The 21498-nt window shown below is 39.3% G+C and overlaps 1 protein-coding gene and 1 long non-coding RNA gene across 4 annotated transcripts in view; one reads left to right on the top strand and one right to left on the bottom strand.

The window, feature by feature from the left end:
- Positions 1-4158: 4158 nt before the first annotated feature.
- ADAMTS18 (ADAM metallopeptidase with thrombospondin type 1 motif 18) overlaps positions 4159-21498 on the bottom strand; it is a 75605-nt gene continuing 58265 nt past the window's right edge. For all 3 annotated transcript variants that reach the window (XM_057401174.1, XM_057401173.1, XM_057401175.1), the window contains 7 exons: positions 20580-20721; positions 18938-19064; positions 14237-14441; positions 11689-11880; positions 11124-11336; positions 9611-9758; positions 4159-6193 (listed from right to left, as the gene is read on the bottom strand). In XM_057401174.1, coding sequence (XP_057257157.1) covers positions 6078-6193; positions 9611-9758; positions 11124-11336; positions 11689-11880; positions 14237-14441; positions 18938-19064; positions 20580-20721 — 1143 coding nt within the window. In that variant the 3' untranslated portion in view covers positions 4159-6077. The remainder of the gene's footprint in view (positions 6194-9610; positions 9759-11123; positions 11337-11688; positions 11881-14236; positions 14442-18937; positions 19065-20579; positions 20722-21498) is intronic.
- On the top strand, positions 5609-6685 carry LOC130594913 (uncharacterized). The gene is made up of 3 exons (XR_008971191.1): positions 5609-5735; positions 6136-6220; positions 6565-6685. It is a non-coding gene; the product is annotated as an uncharacterized LOC130594913 (long non-coding RNA).

The raw sequence follows: 21498 nt of genomic DNA, 5'->3' as shown, positions 1-21498 counted from the left end.
AAGTAAAGTTAAAACTTTGAAAGTTAAAATTTCTTTAATGGACTTAGAAGTAGAGTATCTTTCTGCAGATTCGAATACTGATTTGTATATTGAATCTTACTCAGGTTCTGCAGATAAATAGTGACATACCATTAATAGAATGAATATCTATGAGCACTTTCTGCAGGGTTTATCTGTTTGTATCATCTGGGGAGAAAGTCAGTGAGATTATCTGTTTGGATATTAAAAATACACCTGGAAAGTTTATTCTGTCCTTCTCAGTCAAAAGTTACATTGCAGCTATTAAAAGCCCCCAGAATGAAAGCCACAAAATATTGTGTTTAGTAGCTTGTAAAAATCACTTTTTGATGGTGCATTTTAAGGAAATAGAGACCTCAGTTACTTTTTATTGTTTAACAGTTAGGTTGAATATACAATGTGGAAATGTGAGTTTTAGTGCTCTGGGGAACACATTGCACCAAAATGGCTTTTCCAGTGAGACAAGTCATAACTGCATCCAGGGAAAATATTGATGGCATTTTCTCTGTAGCCACGTCTGTTTTGAGGTGCCCCTTCTGCTTGAGCCTGCAGGAGTCCTGGTTATGTGTGCAGCACCCGGCATTGCCTGATGTGGGGAAGCAGGGTGGCTGCATTAGATTACTGTGCTAAAAGCACTGTGATATTTGTTGAGAAAGGGCACTCCAGATGAAGTGTTCTGTACAAGAACAACTCTTGAATTCTGAAGATATCCTGAATCTCTTCAACTGTAATCTAAATAGAGCTAGTGCAGGGCTGTTATTCCCATGGAAGCACAGAAGTATTGGCAGGGGAATCCCACTTTGGTGAGAATGCCTTCAGTTTCTCCTGTTAGACCTAACATTACAGTGATTTGAGAAAGTGACAATCTCAAAGGGGGAGTTCTTGTGTATGGTTTTCTCTGAAATGTTTGCTTTCCATAGGTAAGAACTTCATGAGTAAACATTTCCATTATAAACCCTTTCATATTCTTTTTAAATGTGCTTTTATGCCAGGTCTCCTATGTTATTACAAAAGGATTAGTGAACATTATCAGCACAGAACATAATAAATTAATGCTTCGCAGCCCAAGTCACATAAGGGGTACCAAAGGTCTATCTTAAATTGCAGCAGGTACATAGCAGTGTTAAGGCTGAAATGTATGGTGACAGTGGTTTGATTTAATGCTTAGAAAGTAAGCCTGGAAGTTAGGGTTCAGTTGAAAGTTCCTGCCTCCACTGTAAGAATCCAGAAATTAAAACAGATTCTGTTCATGACTGAATAACTCTTACCACTGAGCAGAAAGTGCAAAAATATTAGTTTCAAGTGCAGGTCCCATAACAGATGCTTTCCTTCAGAGAACATGAGGAAAACTGGTTTCAACATTACCGCATCGCATTGCGAATAGAGGACTTCAGGTTTTGTCTCACATTCAACCTAATTGGGACTTTCAGATTGTTTCTATCTCAGTATCCATCATGGAAAACAAGTACACTAATTCCCTCAGCCACACCTGGCTTCTGCTGGCTGTTAGAGCAAGCTTTTTGAGCCAGATCATGCTGATGGTTTCCCCTCCCCAGGATGGAGGCAGCGATTTTCCATGGGCAACACAATACCAATGCTGGAGTAGCAACCTGTGTCTGCATCACTTGCCATGCAAGTCAGAGTTGGTACAGCTCTACCACTGGTCTGTCACTGCCCGTTCTCACAGGAAGTAAGTTACTTGTAAGCTGCAGTTTGAAGAACTCTGGAACGTGGTATTCAATGAAGGACATGTTCCAGGCCTGGATTTCTTCTGAAGAGCAGGGATGAAAAATACCCATGGTAACAGCAGCACACAATGTGCAGGAAGGTCAGCTCGATTTGTCTGATGTTTATGCAATATTGGCTGGGGAGGAATTCAAGGTGTTTTCTAGCAGCTTCCTCTCCTTATTTCAGACCTTTTTGTTGATGGAAAGATGACTTACTGCCTTGCTGAAAACACCTCTCTCTAGTTCCCGATAACTGCCAGGCTAACAGTCAGAACACTCTGCAGGTGTTGCTTTTATCTTGAGAGAGGCACTGTCTGGGTTAGGACCTAGCACTGCACACACCTCATTTTTGATTCATTCCAGTGCTTTGATTCATTCCTCTGCTTCTGTCTCTACCCTCCGCTGTCCACCCAGACTTCAGCAATGCTCAGTGGTTGCTTTTAAAACAGAGTCAAGTTCCTCACTATTGCTCTTTCTGGTGTTATCTGCGTGGAGCCACCTTGGAAATGTTCTGCAGCATCCAGGCAGACAGACAGGGAGCCACAAGCAACACTTCTCCTAATCACAATGAACTCACTGTTAACATCTTCTTTTCCTATTGTTCCTTATTGTACACTTGGGACCATAAGCCTTCTATGACATGAGTACATGTTGTACACAATGGGATCTCAGTGACTCAGTGCGGTTGGACTTCTATTACAGTAGAAATAATAATGTTATTTTATTGACGCTTTGAATAGGATTTGCTAAAAAATAAAGGAAATATGGGATATGGATCATGTTACCATAAAACCACATGCAACTAAACGTTCATCTGTCTCCAACATTTCATGTCTTCTGGGCATCCGAGATAGCTGAGTTTGATTTACACAATCAAGCCATTCATTAAATATGTGTTTGAGTTTTAGGCAGATGCATCCTTCACCTGAGTGATGAAAGCTGACTACAGGAAATGGAGCTATTCCTTTGTGAAAAGACCCCATTCTGCTTTATAAAGTGAGCCTTCCAGCAATATACTTCTAGAAAACTGCCAGGCTTTGTATACCAAATATCATTGTAAGGGCTCAGCAATAAAACAGTTGTGGACTTGGGGTCGATCCAACCACACAATAGCACATCTTTATGCAATATTTCCTCTTTCAACATACATCTCCAACACTGTAATTCACTGACAACCGTCAGTTCATCTTAATTCCAAAATTCTAGCCCAGAACACAAAGTGGTTAAGAGTCTGAATTCTTATGTGGGCATATTAATTACTGAAATCACTAGTCCAAATAATGTTCAGAGGAGGGCTTGCTGAGAATCCTTCAGGAGCAGACTGATGTATTGCTTACTATCGCCTGCCAGAGTATACTGTAAGTAAGGCAGAAGCATGCTGAGTATATCTTATCAGCAATACTTGGTATAGCTTGCTGTTGTCAGAGAACCGACGGTGAAAGAAGGGAAAAACGACAAATAATGTTAGAGAATATATGTATATGAAAAGATGCAGTGAATTGATATAGTCCCTACTAGGGATTGGCTTGGAAACTTCTTAGCTGAGTCATTTTTAGGAAAATAAGCATCCCCAGGCAGATGGGGGAGGCTGTAAAACCTAATGCTGTGTTGAATGAGGCTTCATACCTTGCAAACCACCTTGCAGAGCAATACATGCAGGGAGGAATCACACTGGTTCTGTGATTAAACAAGTTTCCACTGCCTTGATGAGAGAAGGGGTAGGTCAGTTTTGCCTTCCATATGGCAGGAGGAGGGGAAGGCAATGGTATTTTTGTGTTTTTTAGCTTTTGTGTTGTTCTGAAAATAGAACCATGAAGTTAGTTAGGTCCATTTTGCCTTTTTGTGCCTGAAATGGGCACAGCCCAAGCCAGCTGCTTCAGTGATAGGGTAGTCAGTCAAATGAGAAACATCTTCTGCTCTTAAAAGGCAACTACAATACATTCCCTCTGTTGAATAACCAGGCATGCATTCCTCACTCACCAGTATAATGGGACCTTCAAGAGTAGTGAAGTTTCACATGACCCTGGCACATTTGCCTGACTTTGAGTGCCTGAAAGGAATGACCTCCATCCCATTCATCATAACAGCTTGTTAACACTCAAACAGACTGTTTTGAGGAGTCCCCACCACTATTAACCCATACAAGACCTGCATGGTGGGGGCATGGTTAGGCAGAGGGGTCACACTTAGCTCTGGTGGCTAAAGTTCCACTGCCCCAAAGGATGGGCTTTTCCTGGGGGGCAGCAGTTGTTGCTCCCCCTGCACAGAACTGAAGGCTGCTCAGAGTCATAGACAACAGCCAGCTACACATCAGCAGAGACTAGGGAGAAAACAGGGCAGCGTTTAATAAAGACATTACAGGACTATCAACACAAACGCAGATGAATGCATTCATCACTTGCATTACTTGGTATTTACTTATAAGCTCTATATTTTATTCATGAATTTTACAATTCCAAATATAGTGAAACAGTTAGAGTACTTTATTACAAAGCTTATAAAATAATTAAATATTACACTTATATTTTTTGCTTTTTTTACACCATAATTCATATTTGTGACACTACGATTTTCTTTTCTCAGTTGTCACTTAAGGAAGGGAGCAAAGAAATATAAAGGAAAAGCTATGCATTAATAAATTAATTATTTTACATCAAATAATAAAAAGGACACAATTATAAAAACAAGACAAAAAACCCCCATGTAGTTCTCCTAGAAAAAAGGTTATAATTACACAACGTCCAATATCGAGACAGAACGGTGTAGGCTGAGATATGTTTCCAATAATCATTTCTTAAAGTATCATAGCATACATGGTTTTAATTTAAATTGTTGCAGAAGGAACTGCTAATTTTAAGTGACCACTGTCTGCCATTAGTGCTGAGCTGGCTAATCTGCCGCTGAAACGATACTTTAAAGAAACAGTAAAACTGAACTACATTCATCAAATGGAGTTGTGGGATTGGGTGGAATTCGATAAATATGGCCCTCATAGGCGCTCCCCAGAAAATTACAGTAGGACACATCCCCATCTCAGAATGGTTTGGCAAAGAGGCTAGAGGTTTTTCAATGCAGAAACCTTAAACTGTAGCGTAGTGTCACCAAGCATCGTGATACTGAATGATCACAGATATCATTATGTTTACGTTTCTTTTGTTTGCTGGTGAATTTTGAACTAAATAAAACTATCAGGAGAATGTATAAAAATAGAATTGCCTTTCATTTGGTTAGAGTAAATCATCCACTTATTTTTTTCTTTTTTTTTTTTTTTTTTAATATAACCTGTGTAACTAAATATCTTAGAGAAGTCTAGCATGAAGTAATGGATTGTAATAGTTGTGTTATTTCCTTTGGGTAAGAGATGAATCAAAATTTGCAGAGATTTGCAATTAAAAGGAAGACATGCTTCAGTTATCTTGTCATTCAAATAACCTACCTTCTGAGTAAACCTACTTTAAAATATCAAGTTTAAATTTTAAAATGACATACCTATTGAGCGTAGGAAGTTGAAAACATAACCATTGAGTTCAGTAAATCTGAGTTCCTTGAGTTAATTGAAACATGAAATCTTATTTTACTTGTAACACAGCAATATTAAAAGTCCAAATATTCTAATGCTGAATATTTCTAGGAATACATTTCAAGTTACTAGTTAACCACCTCTGAGTTCCTACATAAAGCAGAAAAGGAATTCTTCAAATTAATAAAAACATTAGCATGATGCAAAACTTGCCTTTCCAGCAGCAAGTCTAATAGAGAAGCACCATTTATCTTTGTAGTGCACTAATTACTTCGTGTGGTCACACATGTGACGCTGCGTTCTCCAGACAACAGCCGTTGGAGTGTCTTTCTGTGGCAGTGGCAGCAAACCACCTCCTTACCCTGGGATGACAGCATCATAAAGGAAAAGCTTTTGATAGTGCCATCTGTCAAGCTGCCATGCTGTAACCTTCCTCCTCAGGCTCCCAGTCTCTTTTGCTTTGCATTCTGGTAAGTTAGCCAGAAGAGGCTTCCTTGCCTCAGTTTCTTCCTCATAACATAGGACAGTGCAAAATAACTCTTAAAAAGAAAGAAGAACTGCCCCTTCGAGTCTCAGTGTTCAAGTGATCCATAGTACCCTGTACTTTAGTGAGGTCAGCAAATAAAGAAAAAAAACAAAGAAACATTCTTTTTTCAACATATCTCCAATAATTACTGTACCTCAGACATTCCCTTAGAAAATGGCTCTTCCATCAGTGGTTTATGTGGCACCATGTCTTGCCTCAAAGCAAAGTTAATTCCAACATAAATTGCAGAAGTGAATCCTGTCACTGGTGGGTTGATAACATGCTATCAGTTCTTCTTTGTGCATGATTTACAACATTGCTTGCCATAAAATTTGTGGTTACAGACACCGTGCTGGGGTACCAGATGACACCAAGTGAAGAAATCCACACAAGAAGGATCATCTGAAGGAGAGAAATCCAAGCAAAATGGTAAGACTCTATTTTGGCAAGTATACAAGTCAGGCAATAGTTTTCATACACTTGTATGCATTTGGTAATGTTAAAAACACAATGGGTGACTCAGTTCAAAGAGGAGCTTTCTTTAGCTCAAAAATTCTAGTTTGCTTTTTAATTTGTTAAGAGAGGTGATTAGTTTGTTAAGAGATCCAAATTGCTAATTTGCTAGACATAGAGCTGATATAATGATACATCAGAGGTTACAGGAATCAAAAAACTGAGAGCCCACGTTCGGGAATACAGAAAGCAATTCCTCTGTGGAGGATAAAAAAAAATCATCTGTGCTTTTATCTCCAGTTACAAATGTTGTTCTGAAGCCAGGAACTTGTACCAGGGAGCCTGCTCCAGGCATGCTGCTGACTGATGCTTGCCACCAACATCCATCCCATGGAGTCTACCTGTGCCTCTACACTCCAAGTGTGTGGCAGTCAGAGTCCAAGGATCCTGCTACGAGCACACGTGTGCACAGAGGGTTCTACTGTAGGTTTGTGTTCCCACATTTGCTAGAGGGACTTCTTTCTCTGACTGTGAAGGCAGCCTAAGGAATCTCTGCTTAGACACTTCAATGGGGTGCATGAATTGGGCTTTTAGCACTTCAACTATGTTGGTGAAATCTTAATTAACCACACTGGGAAGAGAGACAGGCTGATAATGTTTAGTTCTGAAAAGCACAGCTTTTAATTACAAATACACTGTATTTTTCAATTAAGATTTTATTTCACTTAAATTTACATACAGATCATTTATACGCACAGCCCACTCACTTTAAAAACATTTCATAGTTGCTCCTTTCCACAGTTCTGTAGTGGATGCTTTATGCTCCTTTAAAAGAGCAGAGTGATGATTCATATGGATGATTTATAAACAAACTCACCATGTCTGAGAGAGCAGTAAGACATTTAAATGAGGTTTAGCAAAATTTATAGCTAAACTGAAATCTCCTGTGAGCATGAGAAAAGATTCCATTCAACTCTCAGAACTACTGTTTACATGGTCAATAAAAGGAATTTACAAGGAGACAGTGAAGAAAAATCTCGCCACCATTGTCTGTGCTCTCCCATCAGCTAAGCTGAGTCACAGAAGATAAATGCTCCTTCACATAGCACAGACAACTCTGTCATAGTCTTTGGGCCAGGAGTGCTCTCTGTCTCTACATGAGCTTCTTTAGTCACCACTTTGCTTTTTTTGATTCCATTTTATATGATGGCAAAGATGATTTTGTATACCTCTATCACCCTCATATTTATTTGAATTAATAAGCAAATAATAATATTTTATTTAAATATGCCATTTTATTCTTCAGTTTTTTTTAAAAATAAGCCTGTCTGTAAATGCTAAAGCTACATAAATAAAATACTGATCTCGAACAAAGGGCTGTCCAGGAACTGGGAAAATGCACACAGCACAAAGTGCAGAAAGCTGTTCTGATTGAGACTTTCAAGTTACAAACTGCTGTTTAAAAAACTTTATAAGCACTAAGGAGTCAATGTGAGTAAGTCTTTCTGCCCCTTTTGAACACCACAGTGCAGTGTGCTGACATGACAGAGGTAAGGCTGAAAACTTTACTCTTGGGACCTAATCCAGAGACTATTGAAACTAACGCAAAGAGTTCCACAGATTTCAATGGATGTGGATCAAGATGCCCTTTTCTTATTTCTGTTTACTCAAGTATTTATACTTGAGTTGTTTAAATTTTCATTCATTACAGGCAGTTGGATTTCCTCAGAGTTACAGTGACCGTAACAGCATCTAACAGAGGGATGGAAATGACCCAGCTTGTCTAGGAAAGTGTGTAAACTCTCCCTGAAACATTAATTTCTTGACTGTGATCACTGAGCTGGAGCTACATGGCTGATAATAGCAACTCATTTGCTTCAATGTGATTCCAGCACAGCTGGTTCCCTCTCTTTTTGCTGGTTTAGACAGAAAGTTACAGAGCAGTGAAGAGATAATTGATCTCTAGGGCCTGATGACCCAGTTATAATAAAGGAGAAAGGGCTCCTGCAGATGTGAGGAGAGACAGAAACAGGCCAAGGCAAAAATTAATAACAGACATTACTGCAGACATGAAATACAGCAGAGCAGAGCAAAGGTGAATGAAAAGTGCTTGCTATGTCATGACAGAAAAGGACATAATACAGAAACTCCAAAGTACAGCAGAACTTTTTAGGAAGGCTAATCTGAAGTGTTAGGAACATTTACTTATAAAAATACAGAACTATTCACTTATCCTTTTCAGGGCCATTTAATCTATACATCCTTGCTTGCATTCAGGTCCCCTGATATATCAGTTTGATAACTACATGTCCTGAGATGATGCAGTGAAGAGTCTGTTAAGAAACCTCTGGGTGTTCCGGGGTCTCTGTGCAGTGAATGGCAGCAGTTGGTGTCAAGGAGGGGGTGGCTGGCCAATGTCAGCTCACAAGATGCAAGGCCAGAGCTTGACCTTTGCTCCCAGCTCTGTTACCACCTTTCTCTTGCAATCTGGCCTGGGTTCTACAGAGGTTACTTGCAGCTCCCAGGTTTAAAATGGTAACAAGACAGCTGATGTATGGTATTTTAGTGCTTTAGCAGACCTAGATAACTAGCATTATATGGGACAAACCCGGATCTCTATAAGCCTTTTAAGTTAAGAAGGAGTCATAAACAGTAGCCAGCTTGTCAGCAAATATGTGGGATGGGGCTAATGCACCACTTGCTTTCTGCTGTGGTTCTGCGAGAACTCCTCTGCTGTCACTCAGAGTGACACAAACCCTCTTCTTCCTCCTGCTCCTCTAGAATTGCAAAACACATTGGAGAGGGGGAGTGGAACATAGTAGACATAAAAATGGGGACAGACCTTAGCAGTGCTCCCTGACTGCACATCTTATGCTAATCAGAAGTAGTAGGCAGAGATGTACATTCTAGACAAAATGTTTTGGGACTCTCAGGATATGGTGCAATCTGAAGTTTGGGCAGACTTCAAAAGGCTAAACCTGTATAGCAAATTCACATTGCTTAGTTCAAAAATTACTATTATTAACCATAAACCAGTAACAGGATAGGATGTTTTTATGTTATACAACAAGATAGGATAAAGATGAAGCTCAGAACCAAACGACCTTACTTTTTGACAAACTCTTTCTTTTTACATCTCCTGTGTCAGTTATGCTCCCAAGTGTGCTTTAAAAGAGTTCATTATGAGAAAAGAGATGCTGTAGTATCAGATGGTAACTGTAAAGCTGGAAAGTCTGGGGAAAAATCATTTATGAAGGAACATGCCAAATACAAATCCTCAGTGGGCGTAACTGGAAAAGGTGATTTTTGCTCGATATAGAGTTCCAAGCAACCAACCCTGCTGCAGCATGTAGAGCTGGGGTTTACCTCTTTTCACAGGGATGGGGCAGAAGTTAGTGTTGCAGGCTCTCAGGACTGCTGGTTTCTGCTGGGGCAAGCACCCAGAAGCTGGTCTTCCATGGCGCAGGCACTGTACACTGCGGGTTTGCACTCCCCCTCCACATGTTACTGTGCACTGTGAAGAGGAAACAGTAAAAGCCGCTTTTCATTTACAGAGACTCTCTGGGAGCCCACAAAAGCTGAAGCAGTAACTTTCAGAGCTTTGGATGAGACTTTCAAAGCAAGAGAGGTGAGGAAAGGATGTGTTGCTGTGCAGCAACCCCCATCAGGACCAACTTTTCAAAGACACATGTATCTGCTCTCCCTTCCAAAAGTTTGGTTATTTAAGGATTCGGCTGAAAATCTGGTTCCTCACTCAGGCATGGAGACAGACATGAAACACTGAAGAAAACCTGTTCCTGATTGTCTGCACTGATTTCTTTGAACTCTCAGCCTCTGGGCCCAATCCTGCTGTCTGAACAGGGATAAAACTCCCATTGGAACCATAATTATAGCTGTATCTAGGGAGAACCACTATGCATTTGCAGGAAGATCTATGAAGTATTTAAAAGTTAATAAGCCTTTTACTTGTATGTGTTTCATGAAAAGTTGTCTTTAAGATAAATGTGATCATTTTCATCTGATTACAATTGTCAGGCATACATTGTTTCATGTAAATGTTATTAAATGAGTGTGTGTCTCATTGATATATGACTCATAAAGTAGATAAGTTCCAGAAATACAGAAGCTTGTTTGCAAGAATGTAGAAACAAATACAGACTGATCCCATAATTAATCATAGCATTTAGTGAATTCCAGGCAATCTGTGCAGATGCTCAAATACATTGTGCATATAGATATGTAATAGTTCAACCACAGTGCAGTTTGAAAAAGACTGAGAAGAAAGTGTTGGAAAATGAGCACAGAATGTAGTGCGTCTCAAGCATGAATAACATTTTTAGGTGACATTCTTCAGTTTCAGGACAAAGAAATGAGCTCCACCAAAGTACATGATGGATGTGGACCAGCTGCACCATGTTTCAGCGCCTGAGTAGTGTATCCTTCTTTAGAGAATAGGTAGGTGCAGGAGACACCTGTGGACCGCTAGTACTGGAGATGTCTCCTCCATACAATTGGATGTTTGACTACAGCACAATGTAAGACCAGTGATAGCTTTTATCTAGGTAGCTTGGTGTTTGTGACATCCCAGCTCTAGTGCTTGTTCTGTGGCATATGACACCACAGCTTTCCTAGGTTTGGTGCTCCCTAAGTCCATCACCACAACCAACTTCTAATTACAGTGGATACACTGTCCAAGAGCCACTCTGCAGTTATTTTGTTCTCTAATGCTGCATAGTGAAAAGCACTAAGGGCTGCTACTTGAGCTACTGCGTAGAAAAACACTATCCTTTTATAAGCCCTGTAAAAGTCAAGACATGAAACAGTGCTGGACAAAGTGCTAGCTGGGACAGGGAGAGGTGAGAAAGTTTCCCATTCCTACCTGCTGCCAGGGTGAGGAATACCAGCCAGACACCATGTTATACAGCATTTGCGATGGACAGGCTCCCTTGTTACAACCTTCTTCCAGCTTAGTGTTTGGTTTTTTGATGTTTCTACATCTTCTCTGAGGAAAGGTGATCAATTTCCCATGGATGGTTTTCTCTCCACATTTTAGTTCTCGTTTTTGTACACCTGGGCCACAGGAGACCGAGCACTGCAAGGGCAAAGTATACTGTTTAAATCTAAAGGAACACATGCAGATAAAGGAGACTGTGCTATGTGCAAGAGACCCCCAGTTATGCAAAACTACAGAAACACTATGTAACTAAACCCACAAGACCATGTTCCATAATGTGTAAAATGAAATACGAATCTGAGTCAGTGAAAGACAAAGACATTGGGGTACATCTAACTGCAGTTGTATGTAAAGAGCTGTGTTTCTCCAGCTGCTTGCCTAGCACACCTGATTAAAAAATGACAGCTCAGCTTTTCCCCCACAGGATTTGTGCATATCCCTGAGTCAATATTTCCAAGAGCAGCCAAGCCATGTAACCATACTGCTTTACCTCACTCCAGGAAGAAACCACCCACTGGAGCCGGTCGTTCTTGGGGCAGCGTCCTAGCACACAGGTCTGATGGGATTCAGGTTTATGGTCTTTGCTGCACATACTTTCAGGCAAGATTTTAACCTTGGGAGAACCAGTACTTTTGCAGTAGACATCCCGTTTCTTAACACCTCTCCCACAAGTCTTGGAGCACTGTGATGGAAAGAAACATTCATTTGAACTAGAGGAAATGAAAATTGGCATTGTTTGTGTTTTACAGCAGAGCACAGAAACCATGGCTAATGTGCTGGGTAGCTGCCATTATAAGTAAACTTGAAATTCTATTGGTAAATAACAGTAACATCTGTATGTCACTTCTGAAACACTGTTCTAAGTTCTTTCTTAATGTAAACTCTGAACTCTTACAGCCTCCATATAGAACAGATAAGTAATATCTCTCTTCCGTAGATGAGGTAAGTTGGACTTGTGAGCAATATGCTTTTTTCCCTGGGCAGTATAGCTGAAAGCTGGTCCTAACCTCCCATCGCAAAATCTCCCAACAAAGTTCTCAGCTATTTGTTATTTTGTCCTCACCTTGGCCTAGAGGGATGGGATACAGGCAGAGAAAACTACCCAGGGAATCAGTACATAACTCCTTCACCAAATGAATCTCACTACAAGACAGAATCTGATACAGACAATGGTTAGGAAGTTTGACCAGAGATATTTTAATTGCCAAGATTACAACTGAAGCTTAGGGCAAGTCCCCAGTGAATAAATACACACTGCTGCATTGGGTTTTATTTGAAAATACATTCTGTAGTTTCCACTGTCTTAGCATACAACAAAATGCATGAATGAGCTATTCCTATGAAATGAAGAAACGAACGGCCCCAAAATAATGTTGCCAGCATTCTACCTTCTTCCATCCTTTTCCAATTGTTCTTACTAATAATTAAGGGGCACATTCCAAGGCAAAGTCCTGCACTAGTATTAAAACCCAAATGTTTTAAAAAGATGTCTTGAAAGCAGAGTTATACTGAGGATACAACAGAAATATCTGCATTCTGAAAATCTCTATGCTTAATCTTTCCCCAAAACAATAAACAACTCTTTTCACTTAAAATTACTCTGGTTTGTGTAGAGAGGTTGAACATTTTGCATTTTTCCCCTCTTTAGCTCCTTTGAGCATGTGATATAACAGCTTTCAGCTGAATTTTAAAATCCTCACTAACAACTTGCTCAATAGGCCTGTTCACTACATTTCAGCAGTACTTGTGAGGTTAATTTTCATGGGCTTATTTGAAAATTCCAACTTGAATTTTACACCTCCTAAAGAGAAGGAAATTTGGTTCGGGGTTTTTTTTTTTTTTTGATTGGTTGGTTTATTTTGTTTGTTTTAATTGTGGTGGGTTTTTTTAATTTAGTTTTTGAGGAAGAAAAGTTTGAAAGTGTGAATGCATTTGAAGACTGTTCTTTCTTCCTTTTTAAGGATCTAATGATCATACTCGCTTTTTACAGTCTCCTCCCACACTAAGGTTTCCTTCACATATAGGGGAAAAAAAAGTTCCATTTTTCAGTGTTAAAACTGTTGCAGTGGAGTGTTGAGTAATTACTTGTCTGTCCTAGCCAGTTTATGGGCACCCTGCTGGAGGGGCAGTCTGTGCTACTCAGCTTAGGTCAAGATGTTCTTCAACACACAAAGAGTAACATTACCACGAACTAGACACAGAAGTAACAGATTTTTGAGTAAATTTAAATCCACCTTGAATCTGACTAAATGAAGATGGAAAAGTGAAAATAACGTAGCTTATTTTGACATAAGTGTATTGGCAGCTCTCACTTAAATCCCAGATTTCCCAGTACTTCACTCATCCTTACACTAACAGTTCATACCTGCATCAATAGGAGTGAAAGAAAGAGCAGAGATGAGCTCTGTGTAAGTGTGTGTGTGTTTTAAATCAGGCTGGTTTGATGTCAGGCAGTTGTCAAGTCTGCAGAGCAGGGTGCGTGCACACAGGTATCTGCTCAGGGGCCTTATGCCCCTCCAGGCAACTAATTGCAGCAGTGCTCTACTTGAAGTGGAACAGTTACTCTAACAAAGGCAAATGTACAGAAGTGATTAGTGAACATGTACATCACAAATCTATTTACCCATAATTCACATGTGTGTGCATTAACACACAACTCTAACCCCAAATATTTCTTCATTCCGTGACTGCTTATAAACTCTGAGAAAAGTTAATATTACTGCGGGAAGTAATCTCAGAGGGGTGTGATGGCTTTGAGGAATTCATAGAGCCTTCAGTTATAAAACCAGAAAAAATTACCCTTCTGTTTGTACATACCAGAAAAGACACCACATGCCCACTTCTGTCAAGCCCTCCTGTCTAAGCACATAGGAAGGCTAATTAAAATATATACCTATTTACATGTTATCTTCATGAACAGAGCCACTTGCAAAGTACTGACCCTCACAAAGTTCATATTGTTATTCTTTCTGAACTTTTTTTTTGGCAATATTTGCATTATGCCAGCAGACAAAAATGCAAGATTTTCTCCAAATTACCTGAGACCATAGACCAGGGCTCCATTCAGGTGGGCAGTCCTGGCTATTGCATATCTGCACCTGCGTAGGGGTGCTGATGGGACACAGGGAATGGGCCACTACCTCCTCTCTTTGGAAAGCCCTTTTCTGAACACACTGAATGAGACGGGTTTGTTGCCCTCCTCCACAAGATTTGCTGCATGCACTCCATTCACCTGTTGACCAGCTAAGAAGAGAAAATCATATTAGAAACACAGGAGCCCAGTTAGTTAGCTTTATAAAATCAATTCATTCAAGCCCCCTGTCAAATGGGAATTATTCGGGATCCTGCTCTCCTGATGTACTTCTATCTGTTCAAGAAATCAAAAAAACATAATTAGTTATATCATCCATTTTCAAAGCATGAAGCATTTTGCTAGGGACGAAATATAAGTCACACAACTAGAAAAACTAGTATTACTTCTTTACAGCTCTACATCTACCAGAACCAGCTTGCCTGTGAATTTGACCTGGAATCTTGAATTCCACAGGGATTGTGAAAAATGCTGCCAGGCTGGTGGAGTATCCAGAAGATCTAAGGGTTTGGCTAACAAATCACCATGCCTTTCTAACCACGTCTATGCTTCTAATTAAAAAAAAAAAAAAAAAAGCTCTCTAAAACACGAAAAGAAAAACCTCTTCTAAATAAATGGTAGGATGATAATTTTTGTCACTTTAGCTGCCGAAGAGATCTCCAAATAGACAAACACACCCAAAGCCAAAGGAAGAATACAAATAAATGAAAACAGTTCTGAAAATCGATAAGATTTGATTATTGGAAAGTTCTGCCTTTTGGTTTACATTTTTTCCTTTTTACATCTCTTCAGAAGACAGGGAAGTGGAGGAAGATTCTCCTCAGCTGGTACAAAGGGAAAGCTGGTGTGGAAGAGAAGGAATGGGGCTAGTTTAGCTGAGCTGGTACCTCCTGTGCATTTGTGTGCAGGTTCACTCATGCAGCAAGACAGATGTTGGCATGGTGCCGACCAGTGCTATTTATGTCAAATCTTACCGGCCTCTATTCACAAAAAAGAATTTGCTTGCTAAAATCAGCAGTCCTGTCATTAGCGTCTTGAGGATTTAAATGTCCTCAGACTAATAAATTTGGCCGACAGATGATGCAGAATCTAAATAAAGCAAAGGAAATATAACCAGCAAAAGCTGCAAATCCCTTCTCCAGTCACAGGCACGCTTCAGTTACACATCGTGTCACAGAAGTGACACAAGAGTCTGAATAGTTACCACCAATTGCTCAGGGTAAGTTCAGTTTTTAAATACTAGTAGCTGCTCAGTACTTCTGTTAGTAACACACTGATTGGGTCCCCAGCCTTTGTGGGACACTTTGCAAACAACCAACCACATGTCTTTGTTGATGTAAGACCATAAAATAACTACTAGATAGGAAAACAGAAGTGAAAGAACAAAGGAAACTATGAAGGAAACACAACTACTCAAGCTGAGAAGTCTCATTTAAAGACCCAGCACTGAAATTAAAGATTTTAAAACATCCATTTTGCACATTTTTAATAATGTTTGCCACAGAAAAGGCTCTCATCTGACATCCAGCTGCTTGGCCTACCCTACAGTTTCTCACAGCAGCAGTCCCATAACCACTGAAATAGCTGCTTACATATAGTTTTTTTTACTTTTCTTACTGTGTGAAAGATGAACAGCATCCCATTTGTCTGTCCACATCTGCCTGAAGACAAATCTAATTCTAATTTGTAAAAAATGTATAAAAAGCCTATTTTGGAAAAATCCCTTTGGGAACAGGAGAAATCCCAATTCTCAGTCAGTAACTTCAGTAACTGCCAAAACTAGTGGGAAATATAAAAAGCACTCATTTAAGGACAAAGAAATATTAATGTGAAAAGTCAGTAGTTACGTAATTCCAGACCACGTCAGAAGTTTCCTTTTTGTCTGATTTATAAATATTTGGACTATTGCAATGCAAACTTCTGGAAAAAAGGTTATAGTTTTAATCCATTTTACAACTTTTAATTAGTTTGCCTTGGTGTTTCTGACAACACTGATTGGTAGAACTACCAGAAATGTTCATTTTAAGAGTTTATTCACAATAACTGTCCAGAAAGTTTCCTTCTTCACAGAGGCGAGGGCAATAAACCTACTTTAATGTCCTGCAGTAAACTGCCATTTTCCAAGATTATCTGGGCTGTGATCCAAGAGTATCTTTCATTAGCTCAAATAACTAAATAATTATGACTAGATTTGGCAGCTCTGAAATCCAATAACAACAGTGCACAGTACCGATGCCTTTCTGTGTTCTTTGCTGTCGGGACAGTAGTTTGTTCCTACTCAGACTAATAAGTCTTTGTTCTTATGCAGTAATTATTCCTTACTGACCTTTGTAACTCTGGAGCCTCTTTTATGTCACAAAACTGACACAAAACTGTATCTCGTGTTAGTCATCTCCTTCCCTTGCCTGTTGCACGTACCATATTTCTTTTTGCTTTACTTGCTGGCTATTAAGCATTCTTTGTTTCTTTGATGTTATTTATTAAAGCTACATTTTTTTGATGTTGGCTGTCTCAGTTTTATGGGAATTATTACATGCCATGACTTTCTGGGCAGATTCCTCAGCAGAGAGTCTGGCACAGTTTCACTCAGATGAATGGCAATCTGTTAACTTAAGACATGGTCCTACATGTAGATCCTCCACACATTAACATATCCCAAGGATTCAAAAGTAATTAATTAATGAGTTTCCCTAAAGGTGGCTTGGGGGTTTATGGGTTGTTTTTTTTTTTGTACTCTTTTTAGGGTTCAAGTCATTAATTGTGTTTTAAAAGTAGTAAAGCTAAGAATATCAGAGCAGTTTCGGCATGAAAACATTGCACTGCATGTCAGAATGCATAGTCAGCATTTTCAGTGATGGGGTATCAGTGGATGTTCAAAGTACAACAGGATCTCTGGTTAACAGAAATGGCAATTTCGTGTGTGGTCAGTAGAAATGAATATGACTGTGGTGAAGCCTTATAGCATAACAAGGCCACATCAAAGCAAAGGTAAGCATAAACAACTTAAAAAGACTCCTGGGGACATCATAGACAAGACATTTATGTGTACATGATACTGAGTTCATTGGATAAAAATAGTTCTGGCAGAAGATAAGTCACATATGAAGGATTGTGTTTGGCTACAAAGATTATTTAAAATTGGTATTGAGAAAATCGTGTGGCTAAACGCAATCTAAAGAAACTGCTGAAGCAGGAACATGTGGCTCTCATGTCACATGTTGCCATTACTTAAATCTTATCGCTCTCGTTTTGTGGTCGTAGTGCATAATTTGCCATTTGGATTTTGTGTACTCTTCTGTAATCTTTAAATTTGGCAGGAAATTCCAAACTATTACTGGACTATTTTTTAGTATGTTTAACATACTGCAAACTATGGATTTTTAAGTAAAAACAAAGCCACTGCAGAACATACCCATCTTTTTGCTTTGCCCCATCATCCTCTTCTGGACAGAGGAGATGAGGAATGCTTTCTATTAAGCTTCATTAAATGTGTTATTTTGTGAAGTATGGGAGCAGACTTAGCCAATTGCTTCTACAGCCCATTGCTTTTACCACCACAGAGTAATAAACCAGCAGATGACACCAGGTCTAGAGTTTTACTCCATTTCCTCTGCCTTCTGCTGCCTGTGCACTTCAATGCATCTTCATCTGTCTTTATTTCTCACTGAAAGACTCCTCATTTTTCAACACATCGCTTTAGAAATTCTCTGTCCTGGAAGTCAGAGTGTCTTGTTGAACATATTGCAGCTTTTCTGATCTTTAGTATGAAATTAAAACAATGCTAGGGTTGCAAAGTCAGAAATCCAAAAGTGAGGAAAAAAAAAACAGCAGGAGAAAGATGGCCAATGTGTCCTTCAATCTGTCCACTTATATTCCAAGCCACACAATACTGTGCTTAATTATATGAGCACACTGCATTTTTTTTTCCAAAGGACGCCTACTACAGCTACTATAAATCAGCATAACTCACTTGTTTTTAAAGGAGCTCTATTGATTTAGGCCAGCTGGATTCTAAACGCTTATCTGTATGTCAATGTCTTCCTTTGCATCTCACCTTTCTCATGTCTTTTAGAAAATAAGACTGTTCACAGAGGCAATGTCTTCATATTTATTTTTGTGGGCACCAGGAGCATTGATGATGATTTATTCGGTTTAGATAGTCCTCTCCTTGGTATCATAATACTCTGTGGGACATTTTGTCCAAAAAGCACTAATTATACTTCACAAGGTTCTTTTAACCTAATCTAATATGTGGAATCTGAGTCATGGGGCCAAGCTTCCACATGGGGAGTAGCACTTTACTCAGGAAATGGTCTTACTGATTCAAGGTGAGTAAAGGCGGCAGAACAGGCCTCTAAGTAACTTAGATTTACTCGGTGTCACATAGCTAACCCCAGCATGGTGATAGAGCTGCAAGCAATCCTCGGGAGGTCCTGCTTAGCAACATTAGAAATACTGCCTCTATTATTATCGTTGGGCAGAAGCCTACACAACTAACATTTTTAAACAATTACTGATTTACATTACAGAATAAAAGTGGGTTCATCTAGAAGGCTATACAGTCCTGTCTGCCTGTCAGAGGACTTCTTTCATGGTGAACTCAGTCATAAGGCACAGCAAAAAAGGTACAAAAATAGAGAGCACTTACTATGCTGGGCAGGGATTAGTGTTGCATAGTTTTGTCTCAGTTAAAGGCTTCATCCTTGGGCCACAAAAGGAGGAATTAATTCGCGTACGATGATCTTCTAAACAAATTGCTTTTGTTGTAATGTGTCCTATGGATGTATTAGAAAACAAATACAGTAAAACAAATGTTTATTCAAAATATAAGAACAAAAAGTAGTAGGGAAGAATTTTAACTAAACAAGTCGAAGCTCATGCTTGGTTCAATTCCACTGACTTGAAATAAATAAAATAGGATTTAATTTGGCAGCATTTTTTAACATTAATTCCCTTTTCTGCAACACAGGTACTACTGAAGTCAGATGAAACATTTCAGTTATAAACAGCATATTTGTAGAATCTTCCCACAGCAAAAAAGCAGTAATTCCTCAAATCCTAATTCCCTGCAGAAACTATCAGTGCTTGCTTAGAGCTGCCTTCATGCACTTGCAGGCTACAACAAAACATTTTGTGTTTATAGAATTCTGCAGGTTCCTGCTCCTAAACTCATCTAGTGTCAATATCAGGACAGATGGCAGAGAAGACCACAAATGCCTTAAGAGATGAAGTGATTTTGTCAATTTATCTTTAATTGAGATGTATCATTCCCCTCACTCATGGTTCACTGGGCACAGGAACTCAAATTTGAAAACAGCCATGCTTCTAGCATCTTTATATCCATGCTGCAACCTTTATTTGTTTTAAAGGGAAGCAATAAAAATACAGTTGTCATATTTTATGTCTACAGCGCTCCTGGAGAGTCTTTCTTCCATAAACAGTTTATTCAGATGCTGTGAGGCCTGACAACATAATAGCAAGAGGTTCCTGAATTTCACCTGGACATTTTTCCTATACAGAAGCATAATGCATCATTTCCTTGGTTACCCAGTCCTATTATTTGGTATTAAAGACAACTGCATTGTATAATCTTATTATATGACTCAGTTCCAATTTAAGGGCTACTAAAATGTTAATTTTCCATACTTTTTGCAGGACTCCCCACATGCCAATTTTATGCTTTCATTACATCCCAGAATTACCTTCACTGACAGATCATCCAGGATTTAGAAGAACAAACAGATGGTCTGCACAATGCAAATACCTATAGGAATACGGTAATAAGAAATCCTCAGCTTATACAGGATTTCAGACTCTGAGCTGGCAGAACTCGAGTATTTGTAGTTTAACAGTGACAAAATTAAGGTGCAACTGTTTGTAAAGGTCTTGATAATATTTTAGTCTTCAATTATTCTCTACAGGTAAGATAAATTTTACTCATTATTTGCTATCTTTCTTTGCTCCCAAATTATACCATCAAAGCACATATTTACTTTCCACATTACTTCAATGTAAGATATCATATGGCTATGGACTTACCTATAGAAAAAAAGACTGAATCACTGTTAGTGACGTGAACTGAGACCGGTGTGATTTTCTTTTTACTATAAAGGATGTATGAAGGTATTCCATCTATACTATAAGTTGTCAGATAAAAAAATAGGGACCATGTGTTCAGTGTAACCCCCATATGTATTGATGCACCTTTGCAAAATTAAAGGCAGCTGAAATGTTTGAAATGCCCTAAAAAAACAAAGACAATGATGACTGGCAATTGGGAAGTTACTTACCACCACCACAGGTAGCTGAGCACTCTGAATGCACCGTCACCCATGAGTAGCTGTGTTTTTTGACAGATGTCTTGTTTTCATTGTTGGTTTTGGAAAATGTGTATTCCCATGTAATCCCAGGATTTTTGCCTTGTAGCAGGATCTGTAGAGGAGTATTTTGAGTTTGTTTAAAAAAAAAAAAAAAGAGGGAGAAGGTAAAAACAAAAGAAGGATTTTGTCATTCTGAAGGAAGACAAGTTGAACATGACACAGATAATATATCTGTACAGACCATGTTTGTGAAAGAACGTTCAGGAGACTAAATGTTTCCATAAACTAAAAAACACCAAAGTAATTCCTAAACAGCAAAGTGTTTGCTTGGACTAACACCTGCAGGGCATAATGCTCCCTTAATTCAGATGGCATTTGACTGGCTTAGGGAAGCAGAAATGCCTTTAGTAGATGCCAACTATCTGAAACCTTTTGGCAATGTAGCATTTGTCATTGCCCCTGCCCCAGCTCTCAGTGCTCTGCTCCTGCAACAAGCCTGTAACTGGGTCCCTGCGTTGACTGGGGCTCACAGGCAGGTACTGTGTTTGCTGTGGCAGTGCAGTAGATGGATGAAGGGTGGGGATGAGAGAAATTTCCTGCCTTCTATGAATGACAAAGCCTTTGCTTGGTAAGCAAGCAGGACTCAAATGTTTGATGGAAAGAAGCTTGAGCAAATCAGTAGCATAGCTGTATGGAGACTGGGAATAGAGGTGCTTAGAGATGGCTGTCTCAGTTCTTGAGGCTAAAAAACTATTTTCTATGCAGACTGATGATAAATTTTGCTTGGAAGACCCTCAGCTGGTATTTTTCTCCTAATGATTGAAGCTGATAAAGCTTTAGTCCAGGCCTGTCCCTTGGTGTCTACATGGAAAAAGGATTGGAGAAAAAA

Source organism: Pezoporus wallicus, unplaced genomic scaffold, assembly GCF_028554395.1.
Source record: "Pezoporus wallicus isolate ANWC-B61680 ecotype Strahan unplaced genomic scaffold, APGP_CSIRO_Pwel_v1 contig_420, whole genome shotgun sequence".
NCBI lineage: Eukaryota > Metazoa > Chordata > Aves > Psittaciformes > Psittacidae > Pezoporus > Pezoporus wallicus.
The sequence above is the reverse complement of the archived record's forward strand: the minus strand, read 5'-3'. Positions and strand labels throughout refer to the sequence as shown.